The sequence below is a fragment of the Rhinopithecus roxellana genome, chromosome 16 (genome assembly GCF_007565055.1).
Source record: "Rhinopithecus roxellana isolate Shanxi Qingling chromosome 16, ASM756505v1, whole genome shotgun sequence".
Lineage (NCBI taxonomy): Eukaryota > Metazoa > Chordata > Mammalia > Primates > Cercopithecidae > Rhinopithecus > Rhinopithecus roxellana.
In genome coordinates this window covers 20,292,105-20,313,388 of record NC_044564.1, presented here as the reverse complement: position 1 = coordinate 20,313,388, position 21,284 = coordinate 20,292,105, and the positions used below count along the sequence as shown (strand labels likewise).

Sequence of the window (21,284 nt, the reverse complement as noted above, 5' to 3'; positions counted from 1 at the left end):
GGTACCTTGTCATTTCTAGCTAAAAGGCGTGTTGAAGAAATATGCTGAAGTCATAGAGAAAACTTCATACCTCATGCGGCCCGATGTGTACAGGCTGATAAATAAAGAAGCCATGGTGAGTGGTTTTCCTGTGCAGGGATCAGCCCATGGGAGAAGGGGCAGGACCAGGAACCCGGGACACCCCGAACCTGGTGTCTGATGTCTCAGAAATGGTGGGCTTCTCATCTATTACGTTTCTAAGGGGCCCAGGTGGGTCTCTTAGGTAGAGAAGCAGAGTCCTTGCTATTGTAAGCATTTTTCAATAGAGATCTTTCTAAAGTACATTTCATATTTCCCTGACATCTTGAACCAGGCATACCTAATATAGGGCTATCGTCTGGAGCGCTGGTGATGTTACTGAGCACCTACTAGGTCATGTCTCAGCAACTGTGTGCAATGCAATAGGCGCTACACTATGGAGTCATCGTTGGGGGACTACGGTGGTCTCAGGGTGGTTTCCACCTTCGAGTGACCTGCTCTGCCTGCTGTGTCTGGCTTTTCTGCCTCTTCTTGCCTCTCTTCCTACCAGTGGTCTGTGCCCATTGCTGAGCCTGCCTCTTGGCTCTGTCCCCACTGCTTTCCCCTGTCGGTGCCCCCAGCACCCCTCCCCCCGGCCGCTTTCCTTGGGGTGGAAAGCACAAAATTCAAGGTTGTTCATGATGTCTCCAAAGTCAGAGCAAAGTCTGACTCCTCTGCTGCGAGAGAGGACTCCTCTTTTGGCTGCCCAAAGGCACATTGTGGGTTTCCTGGTCTTGTGCAGTGAGCTGAGCTTGCTGGATAAGGGGCCTCCTGGCAACACAGTAGGCTGAAAAGAGGATGGTGTTTAGAATCACAGACAGGTCCAGCCCACGTCAGCACCATGGCAACCTGGATAAAGCACAGGCAAGGAGTGAGCACAAACCTTCTCCACTGTCCAGATGTGGAAGCTTCCGAAATGACTCAGCCCCTGAGCCTGGAGCTTGCTGAGTCATTAAATGAAGATAATATGGATGTTCCTCCACTTACGATGGGGTCACATCCCAATATACTCATCATAAGTAAAAAGTATAGAAAGTCAAAAATGCATTTAACACCTTCATAAACCCATCGTAAAGTTGAAAAATCATGTCAAGCCATCGTAAGTTGGGGACTGCCTGTAATACCTGTCAGGACTTGTTGGGAGGATAATGAAAGAGGGTCCAGCTGTGGTAGCTGTCTTCTGAGATCAGGGAGGGCTCCTAAGTTGTGCACGTTTTATCCAATAGGAGAGTCAAGGATTTCAGTGTCCCGGATGTGTTTCACTGCTTCCCTTCCCTATGCTTCACTCATTATTACAACTTGCATTTGCTGCTTGCTCTACCTGTGTTTTTCTCATGTATTGTCACAAAATCCCTATGCTATAAATAGCATGAACCCCATCTTATGGCTGTGGATCTGTAGGTTGAAGAAATACTTGCCAGTGCCACCCAGCTAGGAAGTACAGCTGACATCAAGCCTCAGGCTCCACTGAAAAGCATTACTGGAATTTCTAGCCTCTGAGCTTGGCAGGGTTCTCACCCACTGCCCCAGCATACTGCCACCTCCCTGGAGGGCTTTGGGAAATGTGTGGAGGCATTTGGAACCAGGGAGGATGGGGGAAGTTACTCTCATCTAAGCAGGGGCAAGGATGCTAAAGGGCAAAACAGTGCCATGCAGTGGAGGATCATCCCCATGCCCATGCCAAGGGTGCCCAATTGAGAAGCCACGGGAGGACTGCTGAAGAATGTTCTAGCCCTGGCCTCATTTTGCCATTGGGTCTCGGTTCTCCTAACAAGCGTATGTGGCTCGTCCCTGATGGCACAAGCACTCCGCTTTTGGAAGAAATTTATAAAAAAGAGTAACCACTTAGAGCTCACTGAGTGCCTACCTCCTTTCACCTTCTTTAACAAACATCTGAAGTGACCTTGGAGCTGATAGGAAGCTCATGCAGTCAGGGTCTATGGTTAAACCTTCAAGGAAGACCCTTGTCCATGGCTACTCAGTGCCAGGAAGCTTCCTTGAGTGCCATCTGACCCCTCAGTCCCCCTCAGGCCCTGCGACCACTGCACTCAGCCCTCTCCAGCCTCCTGCTGCTCCTCTCTGAGACTTGCCCTGACCCAAGAGAGACCCTGTCCTATCTAGAGCCCTGTCCATCTGTGACCACAGGTCATGAACTATGCCCTGCTGGGCAACCGGAAGGCCCTCGCCCAGCTGTTCGTCAACCTGATGGAGTCCACCCTGCAGCAGGAGCTGGACATCCGCCACCGCTGGCAGGGCTTGGTGGACACCTGGAAGGATCTCAAGAAGGAGGCCCTGCTGCAGAGTTTCAGGTCAGTGCCACCCACACCACATACAGCTCCTTCTCCAGCCCACCAGGGGCTGGCAGAGGCTAGGGGTGGCATTCTCCCTCGCTTTTTGCCATTACTTAAAAATGCTGCTGTTTCTCTCTGCTCTTTTTAAAGGTAAAAAATAGATAAAGGTATAAAGAATAAATTAAAAATCACCACTAATCTCTCCCCACAGTGAGAAGCACAGCAAATATTTTGGTATATTTTCTCCCAGGCTCTTTTAGATCCGTACAGTATATGTGGTTTCATATTTTATTCATGAACTTTGCTTCATGACCATTCTCTGAGCTCCATACAGCTGGAAAACATTCATCCGATTATCTGTATAATTTCCACTCTTTGTTATCACTCATAACCCTGTGGACACTGGGGTGAACGAATGGACATCCTTCAGGCAAGCACTTCCCACTTGGGGAGCGTGTTTCCTCCCTCCCATGGGAGGGGCGTGAAAAGAGGTCCCTTCTCCGTGCTTCCTCTGCCAAGTGGCACTTTTGCTGTGGATGAAGGAAAAGCGTACGAAGGCCTACCTCCATCTTGCCTTTCCATGTGACCTTGACCAAGCCCTTGAACATTCGGAATCTGTCTCTTCCTATGCAAAACAGGCATCCTAACGGACCGTGATAGAGTTTCAGTGATCCAACCAGATACTACATGGAAAGTGCCTATCTGGGCCTGGCACTGGGAAGCTGTTATAAATGCCAAACATCATCAACAGTGATAGCAATGGCTGCCGTTTACTGGGCATTTCCCATGAGCCAAGCACAGTGCTAGGGGCCTTGCTTGCATCATTTTACTGAGTGCCCACAAGTGCCAATGAGAAAGGCACCATCATGAGTTCCATTTTATAGAAGAAGGAACTGTGGCTCAGAGTAGGAGAAGGACTTGACCAAAGTTACAGAGCAGGCAGGAGGCGGTCAGGACCCCCCAAATCTGAGCCTGCTGGTCTCATGCTGTTGGTGCCAGAGCTCCACTGACCCATCGCTCCATTCTTTCCTCCTTTTCTCCCTCCCCCATTTCTCCCTCCCACCCTCTCTCCTTTCTTTAGGGTCCTAGAGGAGAGGCAAAGGCTGGGGAGGAAGGGGTTGGGGGTGGTGTTAGGGAAGGAGTGCTGGGGCTCTGAATGCTCTCACCATGGTTCTCTTTTCCTCTCTCACTCCTGCCCTGCTCCTCCTCTCCCCTTTATGATGCCAAAATGTCTGACCACCAGTGAGTTCATGGCCAGTGAGAGTATCCATACTCCCCTGGCTGTGGTGAAGGAGCTAGAGGTCATGCTGAAGACCCAGAACGTCCTGCAGCAAAAGCGGCTGAAGCACCTCTGCACCATCTGGTATGGGCAGGAGGGGTGGCCCGGGAGGGGTGCTTCTTGGGGTTCAGTGGGGGAGGCAGAAGTGGCCTACAACCTGTCCCCCAAGGCATCCTTCAGACTAGGCCAACTCCCAGCTCTCTGGCCCTGGGCTGGCCACCTAGGCTATTTCAGCCCCACTCACAAGAAAGGGCATGGCCCATTTGTTGCAGTAAGAAGCTTAGTGTAGCTGCCAAACAGCTTGAAAGAAGCAATGAACGGGGGTGAGGGAGGAGGAGGCACAGATCGGAGCACGCAAGGCCTGTGGCCAGGTGGAGGGGTTTGGACCTTTTTCTGAGGGCACTGGGGAGCGGACTGGCTCCATGAGCTTTGCAGTTTGGAGGTGTGTATCAGGCATCTGACACTGGAGGCTGGAGGCACCTGTCAGAGGCTGTGGAAGCTCTTCTCAGATGTGGGTCCACCCAGCCCTGATTTCAATTTCATGAGAAAGCTATTCAGTGGGGTGCCCACTGAGTGTTATAGATCCTGGAATCCACTGTCCAGGGAGTTCGTAGCCTTCACTCTCAGAAGCAGGATGGAGCTTGCCTGGTACTGCAAAGTGGAGGTACCATGTGTTGTGGAAATGCTCTCTAGTAACCTGGGACACAGATTCTTCTCATCTCCACACCCCCAGGTCCTAACTTCTCCTAGGATGTAAAAGACTAGTAAGGCTCCACATGGCTTGAGCTAGAGGGCCTGCCCCTAGGCAGGCGCCTCCTACCCCATGGACAGTTAATTTCTTTTTTTGAGACAGGGTCTCACTCCGTTGCCTAGGCTGGAGTGCAGTGGTGCACTCTCGGCTCACTGTAACCTCTGCCTCCTGGCTTAAGTGATCCTCCCGTCTCAGCCTCTAGAGTAACTGGGACTACAGCCATAAGCCACCACGCCCAGTTAATTTTTGAAGTTTTAGTAGACGTGGGCTTTCTTCATGTTGGCCAGGATGGCCTCAAACTCCTGAGCGCAAGCAATCCATCCATTTCGGTCTCCCAAAGTGCTGGGATTACAGGTGTGTGCCACTGCACCTGGCCCAGTTTTTCTCCTTGTGTTTGACATTTTGGACAGTTACATTTTGATCCAGGTATAAAATTAACAAAATGGATATACATCTCAGAACAGGGAAAGTACTTGTGTTCTTTTCTATAATTCAACTTATTTCCAACTCTGAGCCCCTGTTCTTTAAGTTGGATAGAACTTGATCTTTCTGGGAGTCATATCCCTTGAGGCAAAGTTCTAGAATTTCATGCAATGCCAGGGCTGCTGTTGGGATGTCTGGTTCTCAGTTATAGTTCACCCCAATGCCACTGGGCTCCTACTGCCTCCAGACAAGTGGACATAGGAACCTCCTCAAGGAGGCTGCTCTGAGCCCCTGAGTCTTCACACACAGGCAGTGGTTTCCCTCCAGGGCCCTAGGTCTTGCAGATGCTCCCATAGTGCCACCAGGAAGCAGAATCCAGGCTGCCACTGCCAGGCAGCTGCGTGTCCTGTTCTGTTTGTGTTTCCCCCACAGCCTCTTTGTATAGGGGTTGAGGAAATACCTGGTCCCCTGGGCTCTTAGCCTGCTGCCGCAAACACCTTCTCACCAATGCACTAGACTCTCCCAAGAAATTAGGCTTTTGAGAATGAAAGCCAGAAAAATTTCTGGGCTGCCCTGCCACATCCCTCTCACAGGATGTCAATGTGGGTTGGCTGGTCACCTGTCTGAATGGAAGAGAGGGACAGGATCAAACACAGGGAGAAAACAATGTACCCATAGACGTTTCTGGCCACAGCTTGGAGACACTATGCAATGGCAGTGTCTACAGGGGGAGCGGGCAGGCCATTGGACCTGGCCTGGAGGAAGGTGGGACAACTCTGCAAATCAAGGGGAGAGTGGGTGTTGGCAGGACCACGAAACTCCTTTGCAGTGGAAGTATGTAGAGAGGTGAGGTCAGGACACAATTCTGGCATCCAGAAGTCTGGAGCACACAGGTCTAAAGATAAAGTTGCAAAACCTTGGTCATAGATTCAAGTGAACATCAGTAGAGAAGGCTGGGTCTTGGGGCCTTGACAGCACCCAGAAAACCCACTGTGTAGATGACCCTCTCTTCCTCCCTGACCTGTCAGGCAGTGAAGAGCCTTCTAATCAAGCTCAAGGAGCTGTCCCAAGGGGACTGCCTCATAGGGCAGTGTGGGGATCCCACACCCCATCCTGGCCCACAGGTTTCAGGCCCTTCTTCTGGAACCCCCTAATCTCCAGAAACTTGGTGGTGATCCTTGCTACTCAAACGCAGGGTCTGCTGGGAGCATGTGGTAGTGATGGCAGAGGGGAAAGTCTAGCTAACATTCCCCAAGGCCTTGACAGGGAGATATCCAAACACCTGGGAGAATTCCCATGAGTTTTCTTGGCCCCAATAAGTATATGTGCATATGATTTTTAAAAGTTTTTTTTTTTTTTTCAAAAAATAAAATTTGTATTTTGGAGTTATGTTCAATTTCTAGAAAAGTTACAAAGATAGCACACAGAATTCCTAACCCTAACTCTTCACCCAGTTTCCCTTAATGCTGCCATTCTATATACCACTGGACATTCATCAAAAGTGACAAATTCATTTTGATGCATTTCTGTTAACTAAACACCAGACTTCATCTGCATTTCACCTGTTTTTCCACTGGTGTCCTTCTTCTGTTCCAGGAGACCACATTACATTTAGTGTAGTGCTTAGAGTTGAGATCGTGCTATGCATACTCTTGTACCTACCTTTTGCTCTTTACTGTCCAGTTATGAGTAGGGTTACCTGAATCCCTGTTTGCCCAAGACCATACTGGGTGACACATCTTGTTCTGGCATAATCATTCATAGTGACCTCTTTCACTGTCAAAAATGTCCTGATTTAGACAATAAATCATATGATCCCTCTAGCAGTACACCTCTTCCACACCATTAAACATCATCCAATTTTTAGCATCTTTAAACAACAAGCATGTCTAGTTTCTCATAATTCTGTAAGTCAGCTGGGTGTGGGCTGGCTTGGCCAGGGCTGGAAGGTCTAGGATGGCCTCACCTGTGTGTCTAGAGTCTCTGCTGGGTCAGCTGGGTCCTCTCTCCATATACTTTCTTAGCTTCCAGGAGGCCAACCTGGGATCCTACGCACAGTGGGTGGCAGAAGGTCCCTGCAGCAGGAGAGGACAAACCCTTGCACAGCCCTTCCCAAGCCTCTGCTAGGTTGTATTTGCTAATGTCCCATTGGCTAAGGCCAGTTACATAGCCACACCCAGATTACAGGACTGGAGAAATAGACTCCACCTCCCCCATGGGAGGAAGCTGACCATTTTTTAATCTGCCACACTATTTTTTAACTTAGATGTCTAATCAGATAGAGAAAATGTGGTACATATATGCCATGAAATATGATGCAACCATTAAAAAATGAGATCATGTCCTTTGTAGGGTCATGGATGGAGCTGGAAGCCATTATCCTCAGCAAACTAACACAGGAACAGAAAAGCAAATGCCGCGTGTTCTCACTTAAAAGTGGGAGCTGAACAATGAGAACACATGGACACAGGGAAGGAAACAACACACACTGGGGCCTGTTGGGGGTGAGGTAGGGGGAAGGAGTGCATTAGGAAAAATAGCTAATGCATGCTGGGCTTAATACTTAGGTGATGGGTTAACAGGTGCAGCAAATCACCGTGGCACACGTTTACCTATGTAACAAACCTGCACATCCTGCACATGTACCCTGGAACTTAAAAACAAAAATTTTAAAAAGAATTCGGTGTCTTTTTCTCAACTTTTATTTTAGTTTCGGGGTACATGTGCAGGTTTGTTACATAGGCAAATCGCGTGTTGTGGGGTTTTGGTGTACAGATTATTCTGTCACCCAGGTAATAAGCATAGTACAAGATAAGTAGCTTCTCCATTCTCTCTCTCCTTCCACCCTCCACCCTCAAGTAGGCCCTGGTGTCTGTTTTCTTCTTTATGCCCATATGTATTCAAAGTTTAGCTCCCACTTGTGAGAACCTGCGGTATTTGGTTTCCTGTTCCTGTGTTAGTTCATGTAGGAGAACAGCCTCCAGCTCCATCCATGCTGCTGCAAAGGCCATGATCTCATTCTTTTTTATGACACTATATTTAATGACTTCAGAAGAACATTTGCTGTACTTTATTTCGGCAGTTTTCTACTGTTGATGTGAAGGTTTTTTAATCATCATGTGTGTTTATGAACAGCATTGTTAAGTGAACATCTTAATACATAAACTTTACATGCATTCTATAATACCATCTCAGATTAAGTCCCAGAAGGAGGCTTCCTTGGTCAAGGGTTGGGAACAGTTTGTTTTTTCCACTGGAAAAATTATGTTCTTTTCTTTTCTAAGTAACAAGTTTGTTTCTTAGAATTTGTTAATTAAAAGACCTTTCAACCAGGTCGTGTTTGAGCACCAGGAAATCCCCAGCAGTTCCCTTTGTTCTTCAGTATTTAAATCGACGATTTTCTGGAGCTATGTTTCTTGAAGATGCTACCCATTTTGGTAAGTAAACTTTTGTTCCTGTGTGGCTTACTTGCCGTATCTTCCTTCCCAGTGACCTCCTGCCCCCCAATTACAGCAAAACTCAGCTGACTGAGTGGCATTCTTCCCTCAACTCCATGAACAAGGAGCTAGGTGAGTGACGTCTGCAGGACTCCACCTGCATTTCTCCAGAACTCTGTTCAAGCAGTCGCTTTGCTGAAGGTCATTCAAGTGAGTGGTGCGACCATCATGGGGAGGAGGGATGGGGGTGTGGCAGGAAGAGTGAGCTCTGAGAGCTTAAAAGGCCCCTCCTCCTTTCCCAAGACCTCCCTTCCTCACTGCCCAGCCTGCAGCTACACTAGCCACACCCTCTGACCCCTGACCCCTGACCCAAGCATGGAGACAGAGAGATGGCTCTGATGCCCTCCTCGAGGAAGGCCCAGGAGCATGCCCCAAGAGTATGAGGTGGAGCACATGGTCTTGATGCCCAGCTCTGCTCCTCCCTGGCTGTGTGACCTTGGGAAAATCAGGGCCTCCGGTGGCCTCAATGTCCTCCTCTGTAAAATAAGGATGGCAAGAAGAGTAATAATGGTCCCTGCTTATGGGGTGGATGGCCAGTGGTAGTCCAGTGCCTGGCTTACACAGAGTCCTCAATCACAAATGGTGATGTTTCAAAATGCTCTATAATAAGGGCAGTCAGGCTGTAAACTGTGTGCTGACTGCTGGTTTTGGAACTAAGTGTTGTTAGACCCCCCAACTGCCTCATTTTTTGACGTATTGTCTAGCTGCTTTCACTCTAAATGGCAGAGGTGAATGCAGATGGCCGCTGACTTAGGATGGTTCAACTTAGGACTTTTTGACTTTACAGTAGTGTGAAAGTGGTACACATTCAGCAGAAACTGTACTTCAGATTTTGAATTTTGCTCTTTTCCTGGGGGCTGTGGTGCCTGGATACGTGGTGTGATACTTCCTGGCAATGCTGGGCAACGGTGACAAGCTGCAGCTCCCAGTCAGCCCTGTGATCATGAGGGTAAACTAGTGTACTCTGTTGCCAGATGATTTCGCCAAACTGTAGGCTCATGTATGTTTTCTGAGCACATTTAAGATAGACTAGGCTAAGCCATGATGTTCGGTAGGTTAGGTATATTAAATGCATTTTCAGCTGAAAATATTTTCAACTTACGGTGGGTTTATTAGGACGTAACCCCATTGTAAATAAAGGAACATCTGTAGTTACAACAGAGACTGTATGACTGCAAAGCTAAAACAGTTTACTCTCTAGCCCTCTATAGAAAAGGTTTGACACAACTTGCTCTAGAAGATACATAATAAATTTTTCATCTCCTTAGAGGATCATAGCAACCTAGTGAGGTCAGTGGTATCATTGTCCTCTTGTAGTAAGAGAAGGGTTTAGTGGCACAGAGAGGTGAAGTATCCTGCCCAAGGTCACACAGCCAATGAAGTGTCATAGCTGGACTTAGCTTGGGTGCTTCAGCTAGTAGTACACACCATTGCTTCTAGGGCTCTCAGGTTTATAATACGAAGGGTGTTTCTGTATGAGCCACAAGACTCTAAATAATAGCAATGGCTACCATTCATTCAGTGCCTCCTACAGACAGGCATTGTCCTGAGCCCTCGCATTCAGTAGCTGGCTCTGCCCTCAGGCACTTCCAGTCCAGAGCAGAGGTCAGAGCAAGCAGGGAATGGACAGGTCCCCAGCCGTGGGAGCCATAGTCAGGGACACAGCTGGTTCAGGGTCATGGAAGACATTGACAAGGAAATGATCATGTGGTTGAGAACTGCAAGGGAGGTAAGAGTCAGCCAGGCCAAGAGGGAGGAAGCATTCCAGGCAGGGATACAGTGTAGGGCACCCTGGAGGCAAGACAGGACTGGGGCCTTTGGAAACAGGGAGGGGAGGTTGGAAGATGCAAAGCAGCCGGACTCTCCTGGCCACATGGGCTGCACGTGGAAGTCTGGGCTTTATCGTGAGGGCAGTGGGAACTCAGTGGAAGGTTCTGAGCTGGGGGTGATGATGTCAGGGGGGGCAAATGGCCCAGAGGGATGCAGGAGTGGAAGCAGGGGGACCTGGGAGAGCCCATCAAAGCAGCCTCACGGAAGGGTGTGGACACATTGGCCTAGGAACAAGCCTGGGGACAGGAAGAAGCAGATTTAGAGTTTCTTCTCGTCAGTTCTAGCATCTGTCAACCCTCCCAGATATCCTAAATCTACACCCAGCTGCCATCCCCCTGCTCTCCTCCCCAGCCCTGTACAAAGAAAAACCACCACAAAATCTCTGTGTGGTCTTTCAGTTTCTAGAAATTGCCAACAGCACTAAACCAGAGTTGCTTATCCTAGACATCAGAGTCACACTGAGTTTATTATAAGCTGGGAAACTGAAGGGAGGAGAAATAGAGAAAATAAAAAAGCTGGCTTCCGCGCATTCTGCTAGCGCCTTCAGTTTTTCAGGGATGAACACAGATAGGATCAGTAAATGCTCATTGATCTCCACTCTCATTACTGGTTTGCAACTTGGTGCAGCTTCTCAAAAGGAATTTCACCAGCCCTGAAACCGAGTCAAGAGTCAGGCCAGAATGGATTCAGAACAGATAATGACAAGCTCTTCATTTGAGATCCTTATCTTGGGGTGTCAGGGCCTTTGTAAGGGGACACCAGCCCCTGATCTGAATCGGGACCACTGATCTTCACCTAAATAAATGTTGCTGTGGAGGCACTTTGCTCCTTTGCAGAGGGGACACTCCCCTTTCTAATCCTCTCTTCCTTGTGGACTGATTTGCTTTGTTTTCTGCCCATGGAGACACCTACCATGTGGACTGCATGATGCGGATCCGCCTGCTGTATGAGAAGACATGGCAGGAGTGCCTGATGCTTGTGCAGAATTGTAAGGTGGGTACCCTTCCTGCAGGCCTGAGAAGAGGAATGCCTGGGTGGGACCTGAAGTGCCTTCCCTGGCCCCATCCCCACTACCTTCCCCTCCCCAGCTATGTCCCCACCTCACTCCCACACACCCTTTAGCCTCCATCCAGGCTTTTCTTCCTCACAGAAGAAAATGGAGTGGCTTCCTAGCCCCAATGCCTGGTGCTCACTGGCCTCTGGGCATTCTGCAGCTGTTCCTTCTGCCCAGATCCCCTCCCCAGCTATCCCTGCCATCTCTCAGGTTTTAGCCCATCACCTCCTCCAGGAAGCCCATGTAAGGTGAAGTGTGCACTCTCAGATCATCTCAGACTTCACACTTGACTCTATGTCATGCATAGCACTGGGCGTTGTTTATGAATGGAGATTGTGTCCTGGGGGTTATTGCAATGCGCCCCCTTTATAGATAGGCCTGGCCCCACTTTCCCCTCCACCCTGTCCACTGCATAACAGAGTGAGACAGTAAACTCACTCCCAAACCCAAGCACAACTGTGACTTGTTCTCTAGGATAGGGGAACTATGGAGTCAGAATGTCCCTTCCTGCCTCCTTGGTAAGATTGTAAGCAACACCTCCACCCCCAAAGCTTAACTGTTGTGAAGTGTGTTCGAGCTGAGGGTCCCCCTTGGGGAGCCTCACAAGAGCTCCTGCATGCCTTTCCAGCCGATTTGCACCCAGCCCTCCAGACCCGAAGGGGAACAGAATTCATGGGGTGCAGGCCCTTCACCTGGAGCTCAGGTCTGACTTGAGCAACACTGAGGCCTGTAGGATGCAGTTGATGCCTGTGGGGACCTCAGTCCTAAACCAGGCTCTGCCTTGTCCCGCACACTCCAGAAGCAGCTGCTGGACTGGAAAGCCTTCACTGAGGAGGAGGCAGAGACCCTGGTGAACCAGTTCTTCTTCCAGATGGTGGGAGCACTCCAGGGCAAGGTGGAGGAGGACCTGGAGCTCTTGGACGTGCGTGCTGGGGACTGTTCCACTGGGGAGCTGAGGTGGGGTTGGGGGTCCGCGGGGTGCTGGCTGTAAGAAGAGCCCAAGAGCTCCAACTTGCATGTTCCTAGTGTGTCCACTCACCCTTGTCAGACCCTCTCAGAGCAGCCCCCTTATGCTGGCCACTGCAAGCTCACCCACCCGACTCCTCCCAGCCACCCACTGACATGGGTGCTGCACAGAACTCCAGGCCATGAGCGCTGCCCGGCCATTGCTGACCCTGGGCACTGAAGGGCTGTGGAGGCACAATAAGCCCTCAGCCCAAGACACGTGGTATCTTGAACCGGGATTGGCTCATGTTTTCTGTGAAAGGCCAGATGGTGACTATTTTAGGCTCTATGGGCCATCAGGTCTCTGACGCACCTTGTCAACTCCACCAGTGCCACACAAAAGCAGCCCTAGGCAATGCAGAAACAAATGACATGGGTGTGTTCCAATAACTTTATTGACAGACACTGAAATTGGAATTGTATGTCATTTTCATCTCATTAAATATCTTCTTTTGATTATTTTCCAGCCACTTTAAAACTGAAATATCTGTGTGTAGCTCACAGGATCAAACAGAAACAGGTGGAGGGCCAAATTTAGTCCACAGGCAGCAGCTTGCCCAGCCCTCACCCAGATGAGGGCGTAAGACACATGCCTTTTTAAAAAGGTGGGTGGTGTGTGAGGATGTCACAGCAGGTGTGGTGTTTGGCCCAGATGCCATGAGTAAGGGAACTCCAGAGAAGGAAAGATGCCCAGGCCAGCGTTGCTGTGGCCTTCTGAGTGCCCAGCCTGTTTTTTAGGAATGGCCCACACTCCATCTTCTTCCTGTCAGAGACTTTTGTGGAGCATAGGATATGTCTAGAGATGGGACTTGAGGGTCAACAAGACTAAGAGCAGGGCCTTGGGCAGACCCAAAATGCTGTCCCAGGGAGGGAGGACCAAGAGCCCTGGTGTAGCCTAGAAGTTGACCTTGAGGGATGGTGTCTGGGCAATGCTGTTCAGTCATTAGAGACAGGGGGTCCCACAGGTGGGCCCTCTTCCTGGCCCTGGGACTGTCAGCCCTCAAGTCCCTTCTCTGGGCTCTGCCGCTGCAGAAATCCTTCGAGACCCTGGCAGATCAGACAGAGTGGCAGAGTTCGAACCTCTTCAGGTACTTCCAGGAGGCAGTACAACTGTGGGAGGCACACCAGAACAAGCTGTTGGTGCAGGAGCTGGAGCTGGAGAAGAGGATGGAGCAGCACCAGCAGAAGCACAGCCTGGAGAGCCAGGTGAGGCCCACACCCAGGGCTCCATTTTTCACACCACAAACAGCAATGAACTAAACAGATCCTTGACCCAAGTGGAGAACCTTTAGCTATGAAATTTGTGCAGATGGGGACATTAAGGCTCATGTTGGTCATGGGATCAGATGGGAGTAGCAGAAATCTGGAACCAAATGTGTCTCTAAGAGCTTGCATGAGAGACAGTCAGATGGTTCAAATAAGGAGATGATTAAAGGATGGTATCACAAAATCACACACTTCATTGCCATTCAAAGAGAATTTTTTCATAGGTTCACAATGCTTAAAGAGGGGGAGAATAACGTGAACCAACCTCAAAAGGAATACATCCACAGGGAGTAAACAAGGTACATTAGGCACTTTGTAAGCTGCAAATCTATTAAAGTCTAGTTGTTCAATTAGGATGGAAGCAGGCTCCCATGGGAAGTAAAGTCTAATAAAAGCTTCAGGTATGCCTTTCTATATGCCGTTTCTCCAGAGAAACTGGCTTGCAATTTAACACAGTGGACATCTGTGATGGCACATAGGTCCCTGGAAGCCAGAGGGTAGTGCCGATGCTGGTGGTGTGGCTTCATAGCCCCAGTGCCTGTCACAGCCTGAGCTCTCTCTCGTTCAAAGAAGCCACTGACAGAGTGAAACCTGCCTCAGCCTAAGCTCTCGAAGTGTCAAACTCTTGAGTATTTTGAAGTCCAGTAGTTAAGGTCAGCAACTCACATATGGGGGATTGATAAGGGTGACATCACATTCCCAAGGTGAAGGGGGGAATAGCTGCAAGTTCTCATATATGGGGTCTGATAAGACATCATATTCTGAAAAAAAAAGGGGAAGACACCCCAAGTTCTTATTACAGACAAACGTGTCAATCACATAGCAAACTGTGCACATGTTGGGAGTCATTTCAACGCTCTATAACTGGGGCAATCTCCTGCCTGCACAGGAGGTCAGCTGGCCCCTGCTCTGCCTGCTCTCACACAGTCTGGGAGGTGGGGGGACAAACTCAGCTTCTGATTTCAAGCACGACTGGTGAGAAGGAGAGCGAGGAGCAGGTGTAGTGCAGGCCTGACCAGGTGGGTGGGTGTGAGGGCCCTGTCTTCAGGGGGTCCCATCTGAGCTGGTTCCCCTGGTGGGTATGATGTAGGCAGGGAAGAACATTGCAGGCAGAGAAAAGTCTAGAGGCCCATAGTGGAGAGAGGGAGGGCAGTGGCAGATTAGGTGCCCCATTTGTAGAAAGGAAGTCCTGGATCTGCCGAGGCACCTGGACCTCAGTTCCAGCAGCAGGGTCCCTGCAGGTCACTTACACTCTGTGAGCACTGGAGGTCACATCTGCTTCTCTTGTTTTGGGGGTGGCTTCCAGGTCCAGGAGGCCCATCTTGATAGGCTCTTGGACCAACTGAGGCAGCAGAGTGACAAAGAAACACTGGCGTTTCACCTGGAAAAGGTCAAAGATTATCTGAAGAACATGAAATCCAGGTAGGCCAACCAGACTCCAAAAGACAGGACAGGATGGTCAGGAATTCATCTTCAAGGTCAAGGGCAGCCTGCCCAAGAACCCAGGAGCCTACCGGCAGGCTTAAGATGAAAATTGTGCCTCTCAGCTTAGAAGGCATTGTGGCCCTCTGCAGCTCTGCTCTCAGCCAGTAAAGAAGCTTCCAGGGAGAATTTTTAAAAGTTTGTGGAGGGAGGTTTCAAAGCAATGTGGCTTCAGTTCAAGAACATGGGGCCTTCTTTTAAAAATTTAAAGATGTAGGTGGATCACCTGAGGACAGGAGTTCAAGACCAGCCTGACCAACATGGTGAAACCCCATCTCTATTAAAAATACAAGAATTAGCCAGGCGTGGTGGCAGGTGCCTGTAATCCCAGCTACTCGGGAGGCTGAGGCAGAAGAATCACTTGAACCCAGGAGACGGAGGTTGCAGTGAGCGGAGATCATGCCATTGCCCTTTAGCCTGGGTGACAGAGTGAGACTCTATCTCAAAAAAAAAAAGAAAAAGAAAAATTTAAACATGTACATTCTTGTTAAAGGAGGAAAAAGAAGTTAACCACTGCAAACATATAGAGATTTTTTTCCCTCATTCCTGCCCACTTTTCCTTTTTTATGGACATATACATTTATATATATGAATATATACACATATATAGTGTTTTAAAAATAAAGGTTGGATTATACTATGCAAATTGTTCTATAACTACAGATATACTTCCATTTTTAAATGCCATGTAGCATTCATTAATATAGATACTTCATAATGCTTTAGCAATCCCTCAATTGATTAGCTGTTTTCTGTTGGTTCCAATTTCTCAATATGGCAAGCTGTTCTCTGTGAACTTTCTTCCATCTTTGTGACTTTGTACAACTGATTCTATAAGGATTGTTCACAGAAATGGAATGACACTGCCAATTGATTGCAGTACTTTGATTCAGAAGGCAATTCTGATTACTTTAGGCAAATAAGTAACCCCATGAGCCTTGGTCTCCTATCTGAGAAACAGAAGTCTGGACCTTGGGGCATTTGGGAGTTTGATGGAATAATGTAGGTATCATCAAGTTCAAGGACAGCGTTAAGACCAAAGACAGGGTTAGGACCCTGGACAGGGAAAGGGAGTTCATGTTACAAGCAGAAAAGTCTCTTGTATGTGTTTTCCAAACTTTCTACAAAAAGTGTGTATTTCTTGTATGATCAGAAAAATAGCATAGCCAAGGACTGCTGCTAGAAAAGAGCAGCCACACAGCAGCTCTACACAGAGCTATGTGCCAGATTGCAGCCCATCTCCTTGGGGTCATGGGTGTGTTCCCTGGCTGGGGTCTCCTGTCTTACCTACTTACCTCCCAGGTATGAATGTTTTCACACCCTCCTGACAAAGGAAGTGATGGAGTACCCAGCAATCATACTGAAAGAACTCAACTCCTACAGCTCCAACCTCAGCCAATACTTCTTTGTGCGTGAAATCTTTGAACAGGTATGGAGAGGGCAATGATACACCCATTCACTCATGAAGAAACTAAGGGAGAGGCTGACTTCTTGTTATGATCTGCCTAGACTTTGAAAGCCATCCCTAACCCTGCAGAGTTCAAATCAATGCAAGAAGAAAGAAGCTGAAAATCTCTAAAGAGACCATCTCTTTCTCAGTATAAAAGAGGCTGAAGGGTTCAGAAATCAGGGCTCAAACCTGAATGGACTTATAATGAAAAGGTTAATTTATATGGCGCTTGGAATTCCATTTATCATACCTACCACTGCCACATAATTCTCCTAAAATATAGCTTTGACCCACCTACTGTCCTGCAAAATCCCTCCCCAACTGTGCAGCCCCCACCAGATCCAACTTACAGTCCCTAGATAAACACAAAGGGCCCACTCTCTCTGCTTTCCACCTTGACTCTCCCTGGTCCAGCAGACTCATCCCTTTTCTGGCATGTGCCCCCTGCCTGCTGCCCTTCCTCATGATGCTCCCTCTGCTGGGGCCCCTCTGTCTCCACATATCCCAAACCCACCCATACCTCCAGTTCACTACCAAGAGAAAGGCTCCCACTCATTCTGCCTGACCCCTCATCTCACCTTGCTCAGCCCCTGCCACCTCTCAGGTCTCTGAACTATTTTTTGCTTGGTTGCTGTCAAATACAGGAGTCTGGAGCACCCAACTATAATGTATTTCTTAAAGGGCAAGTATGCCTTAATTTTTATTCAACTTTGATTACCATTAGCACAAGGATCTTGCACATAATTCAGACACAATAAATGCTCTCTGGGTAAATGCATGAATACCTGGGATTCCCTGGTTTGAATCCCCCAGTGCTTGGCTCTTTTCCTGCACACCAGCCATAGTCCTGCCTGGCCTGAATGGAAATGCTTGTGGTTGGCACTGAACCTGGCCAAAGGTTTCCCACGTATACAGGACACCTGGCTGCTTCCCTGAGAATCTCTCCTCCCAGAAGAGATTCCTGTTTAGATTGCTACTAGATGCTCCCTCTGCCACCTAGGTTGAAGGGGAAGCTCAAGCTATAGGATGGTGAGCTCATTGCCTGCCCTTTGATATCATTTGGGTCACCTGGGTTAAAGGCATAGGCACTATTATGATCTCCATTTCATGGAGGATAACAATAAGCCCCATAGGGTTTAGAGGACCTGCCCAAGATCACTTAGCTTGTCAGGAGCGAGGAATCAAATCCAGACCTGCAAACTCCACAGCCTACACTGTTATCCATAACACAGAATATCCAAAACTTCACCCAGAGCCTGTGAAACAGGAAATTCGCAGGGCTTACAAGGGGGCTCTCAAGATCATGTAAATCATGCCCATTGTATCTGTTCCATTTAGCACAGAATGCAGCAGATTTCTGCCCTTCGTTTGCATCCCTCAGTTTATATTTTTCTTGTCCTTTGCTCCAGATCACTGCCAAAAAATATATCATAATGAGCTTTTATTCCATGTCTACCCATGTGTGCTATAAGGGTTTGCTAGCCTTCTTGGAATTAAGAAAAACTGGTTCCCTGGATTGAGAACAACCCAGTTATCCCAGGGAACTAAGTTGGTCAAGGCCTGCATCAGATATTAAAGGGGAGGGATGGGTACTTCTACTTAAAAGAGATGCACTTAAAAGTGGCACCCTGGACCGGGCGCCGTGGCTCATGCCTGTAATCCCAGCACTTTGGGAGGCCGAGGCGGGTGGATCATGAAGTCAGGAGATCAAGACTATCCTGGTTAACACGATGAAACCCCATCTCTACTAAAAATACAAAAAAATTAGCCAGGCATGGTGGCGGACGCCTATAGTCCCAGCTACTCGGGAGGCTGAGGTAGGAGAATGGTGTGAACCTGGGAGGCGGAGCTTGCAGTGAGCCGAGATCGTGCCACTGCACTCCAGTGCAAGACTCCTCTCAAAAAAAAAAAAAAAAAAGTGGCACTCTGAGGAAAGACAGTGCAGGTCCTTCAGTGACTTGTGGTTTTTTCCTTATAGAACTTGGCTGGAGAAGTCATTTTCAAATTCAGGCAACCAGGTAACACTTTTTCAGTTCAAGTCTTATTCTCCCAGACTTTACTTTTATGCCTTTGTGGGTTGGGAGGCCCAATCCAGGCAGCATCAGTAAATTGTCTCTCCTTGTGCTTTGATGTTTATCATCAACAGAAGCACATGAAAAACCCTTCCAGAAGAGAATGAGGAAACTGAGGAAGAAGCAAGCGTCTAAAGAGGACATGAGCAGAAGTGAGGAAAGCATAAGTAGTGGGACAAGTGCTGCCACATCAGTAGAAGAGATGGAAGAAGAAAATGATCAAGAAATGGAGTCCTTTATAACTGAAGAGGTGCTGGGGCAGCAGAAAAAATTTCCACTGCATGCTGAGATGGATGAATCCAAAGAAGGCTCTATTCAGGGATTGGAAGAAATGCAGGTTGAAAGAGAGAGCTCCTTAAACCCATCCCTAAATGAGGAGAATGTGAAGGGCCAAGGAGAAGAGAAGGAGGAGTCACAGGAAGAAGATGAAAAGGAGGAAGAGGAGGAGGAGAAACTGGAGGAAGAGAAGGAGGAGAAGGAGGCACAGGAAGAGCAAGAGAGTTTATCTGTGGGTGAGGTAAGCCAGCAACTGATTCATTCGTGGGCATAGAGAAAGTCTGCTATGCTCGTTTTGTGTTTATCCCTAGTGTAAGCTGGGGTCTTCAGTGGACCAGTCTCCATAGAGGTGCAGAAAGAGAATTACAAAAATATTCATACTTTAAAAAAAATTTTTTTTAGGTTCGGGGTACATGTGCAAGTTTGTTATTTAGGTAAATTATGTGTCATGAGGGTTTGATTTACAGATAATTTTGTCAGCAGGGTAATAAGCATAGTACCTAACAGTGTTTTTTTTTCTGATCATCTCCCTGCTCCCCCCCTTTACCCTCAAATAGGCCCCAGTGTCTGTTGTTCCCCTCCTAGTATCCATGTTTTCTTTGTTTAGCTCCCACTTAAAAGTGAGAATATGCAGTATTTGTTTTCTTTTCCTTTGTTAGTTTGCTTAGGATAATGGCCTGCAGCTCCATCCATGTTGTTGCAAAGGACATGATCTCATTCTTTTTATGGTTGCATAGTATCCCATGGTTTACATGTACCACATTTTATTTATCCAGTCTATTGTCAATGGGCATTTAGGTTGATTCCATGTTGTAGCTATTGTGAATAGTGCTGCAATGAATATATATGCATGCATGTGTCTTTATGGTAGAATGATTTACATTCCTCTGGGTATGTACCCAATAATGGGACTGTGGGGTCAAATGGTAGTTCTATTTTAAGTTATTTGAGAAATTGCCACACTGGAATACACTTCCACCAGCAGTGAATAAGCTACCCTTTTCTCTGCAATCTTGCCAGCATCTGTTGTTTTTTGACTTTTTAATAATATTCATTCTGACTGTTATGAGATGGTATCTCATTGTGGTTTTGATTTACATTCTCCAGTGATTAGTGATGTTGAGCACCTTTTCATATACTGGTTGGCCACATGTATGTCTACTTTTGAAAAGTGTCTGTTTGTGTCCTTTGCCCACTTTTGAATAGGGTTGTTTGGTTTTTGCTTGTTAATTTAAATTCTTTATAGAGTCTGGATATTAGACCTTTTCAGATGCATAGTTTGCAATTATTTTCTCCCATTCTGTAGGTTGTCTGTTTACTCTGTTGATAGTTTCCTTTGCTGTGAAGAAGCTCTTTAGTTTAATTAGGTCCATTTGTCAATTTTTATTTTTGTTGCAATTGCTTTTGGCATCTTCATCACGAAATCTTTGCCAAGTCCTATGTCCAGAATGGTATTTCTTATTTTATCTTCCAGGGTTTTTATAGCTTTAAGCTTTACATTTAAGTCTTTAATCCATCTTGAGTTGATTTTTGTATGTGGTATAAGGTAGGGGTCCAGTTTCAATCTTCTGCGTATGGCTACCCAGTTATCCCAGCACCATTTGTTGGATGGGTAGTCCTTTCCTCATTGCTTGTTTTTGTCAGCTTTGTTGAAGATCAGATGGTTCAGGTGTGAGGCATTCTACTCCATTGGTCTGTTTGTCTGTTTTTGTACCTGTATCATGCTGTTTTGATTACTGTAGACCTGTAGTATAGTTTGAAGTCAGGTAACATGATACCTCCAGCTGTGCTCTCTTTATTTAGGATTGCCTTTGCTATTCGGGCTCTTTTTTTGTTGCATATAAATTTTAAAATAGATTTTCTGATTCTGTGAAGAATGTCATTAGTAGTTTGATAGGAACAGCATTGAATCTGTAAATTGCTCTGAGCAGTATGGCCATTTTAAAGATATTGACTCTTCCTATCCATGAACATGGGATGTTTATGGTTTATAGTATATACCCAATAATGGTATTGCTGAGTCAAATGGTATTTCTAGTTCTAGATCCCTGAGGAATCGCCACACTGTCTTCCACAGTGATTGAACTAATTTACACTCCCACCAACAGTGTAAAAGCATTAGTATTTCTCCACATCCTCTGTAGCATCTGTTGTTTCCCGACTTTTTAATGATCGCCATTCTAACTGGTGCGAGATGGTATCTCATTGTGGTTTTGAATTGCATTTCTCTGACGACCAGTGATGATGAGCATTTTTTCATGTGTCTGTTGGCTGCATAAATCTCTTCTTTTGAAAAGTGTCTGTTCATATCCTTTGCCCACTTTTTGATGGGGTTGTTTGATTTTTTTCTTGTAAATTTGTTTAAGTTCTTTGTAGATTCTGGATATTAGCTCTTTGCCAGATGGGTAAGTTGCAAAAATTTTCTCCCATTCTGTGGGTTGCCTGTTCACTCTGATGGTAGTTTCTTTTGCTGTGCAGAAGCTCTTTAGTTTAATTATATCCCATTTGTCTATTTTGACTTTGGTTACCATTGCTTTTGGTGTTTTAGCCA

General features: G+C 47.3%; 1 protein-coding gene across 1 annotated transcript in view; it reads left to right on the top strand.

The window, feature by feature from the left end:
• The window catches only part of CCDC180 (coiled-coil domain containing 180), an 85,845-nt gene that overhangs the window by 24,246 nt on the left and 40,315 nt on the right, over positions 1-21,284 (top strand). The window contains 11 exon segments of the mRNA XM_030920284.1: positions 20-115; positions 2,203-2,366; positions 3,592-3,711; positions 8,291-8,370; positions 11,033-11,121; positions 11,982-12,104; positions 13,220-13,393; positions 14,760-14,875; positions 16,238-16,364; positions 18,364-18,403; positions 18,532-18,974. Coding sequence (XP_030776144.1) covers positions 20-115; positions 2,203-2,366; positions 3,592-3,711; positions 8,291-8,370; positions 11,033-11,121; positions 11,982-12,104; positions 13,220-13,393; positions 14,760-14,875; positions 16,238-16,364; positions 18,364-18,403; positions 18,532-18,974 — 1,572 coding nt within the window.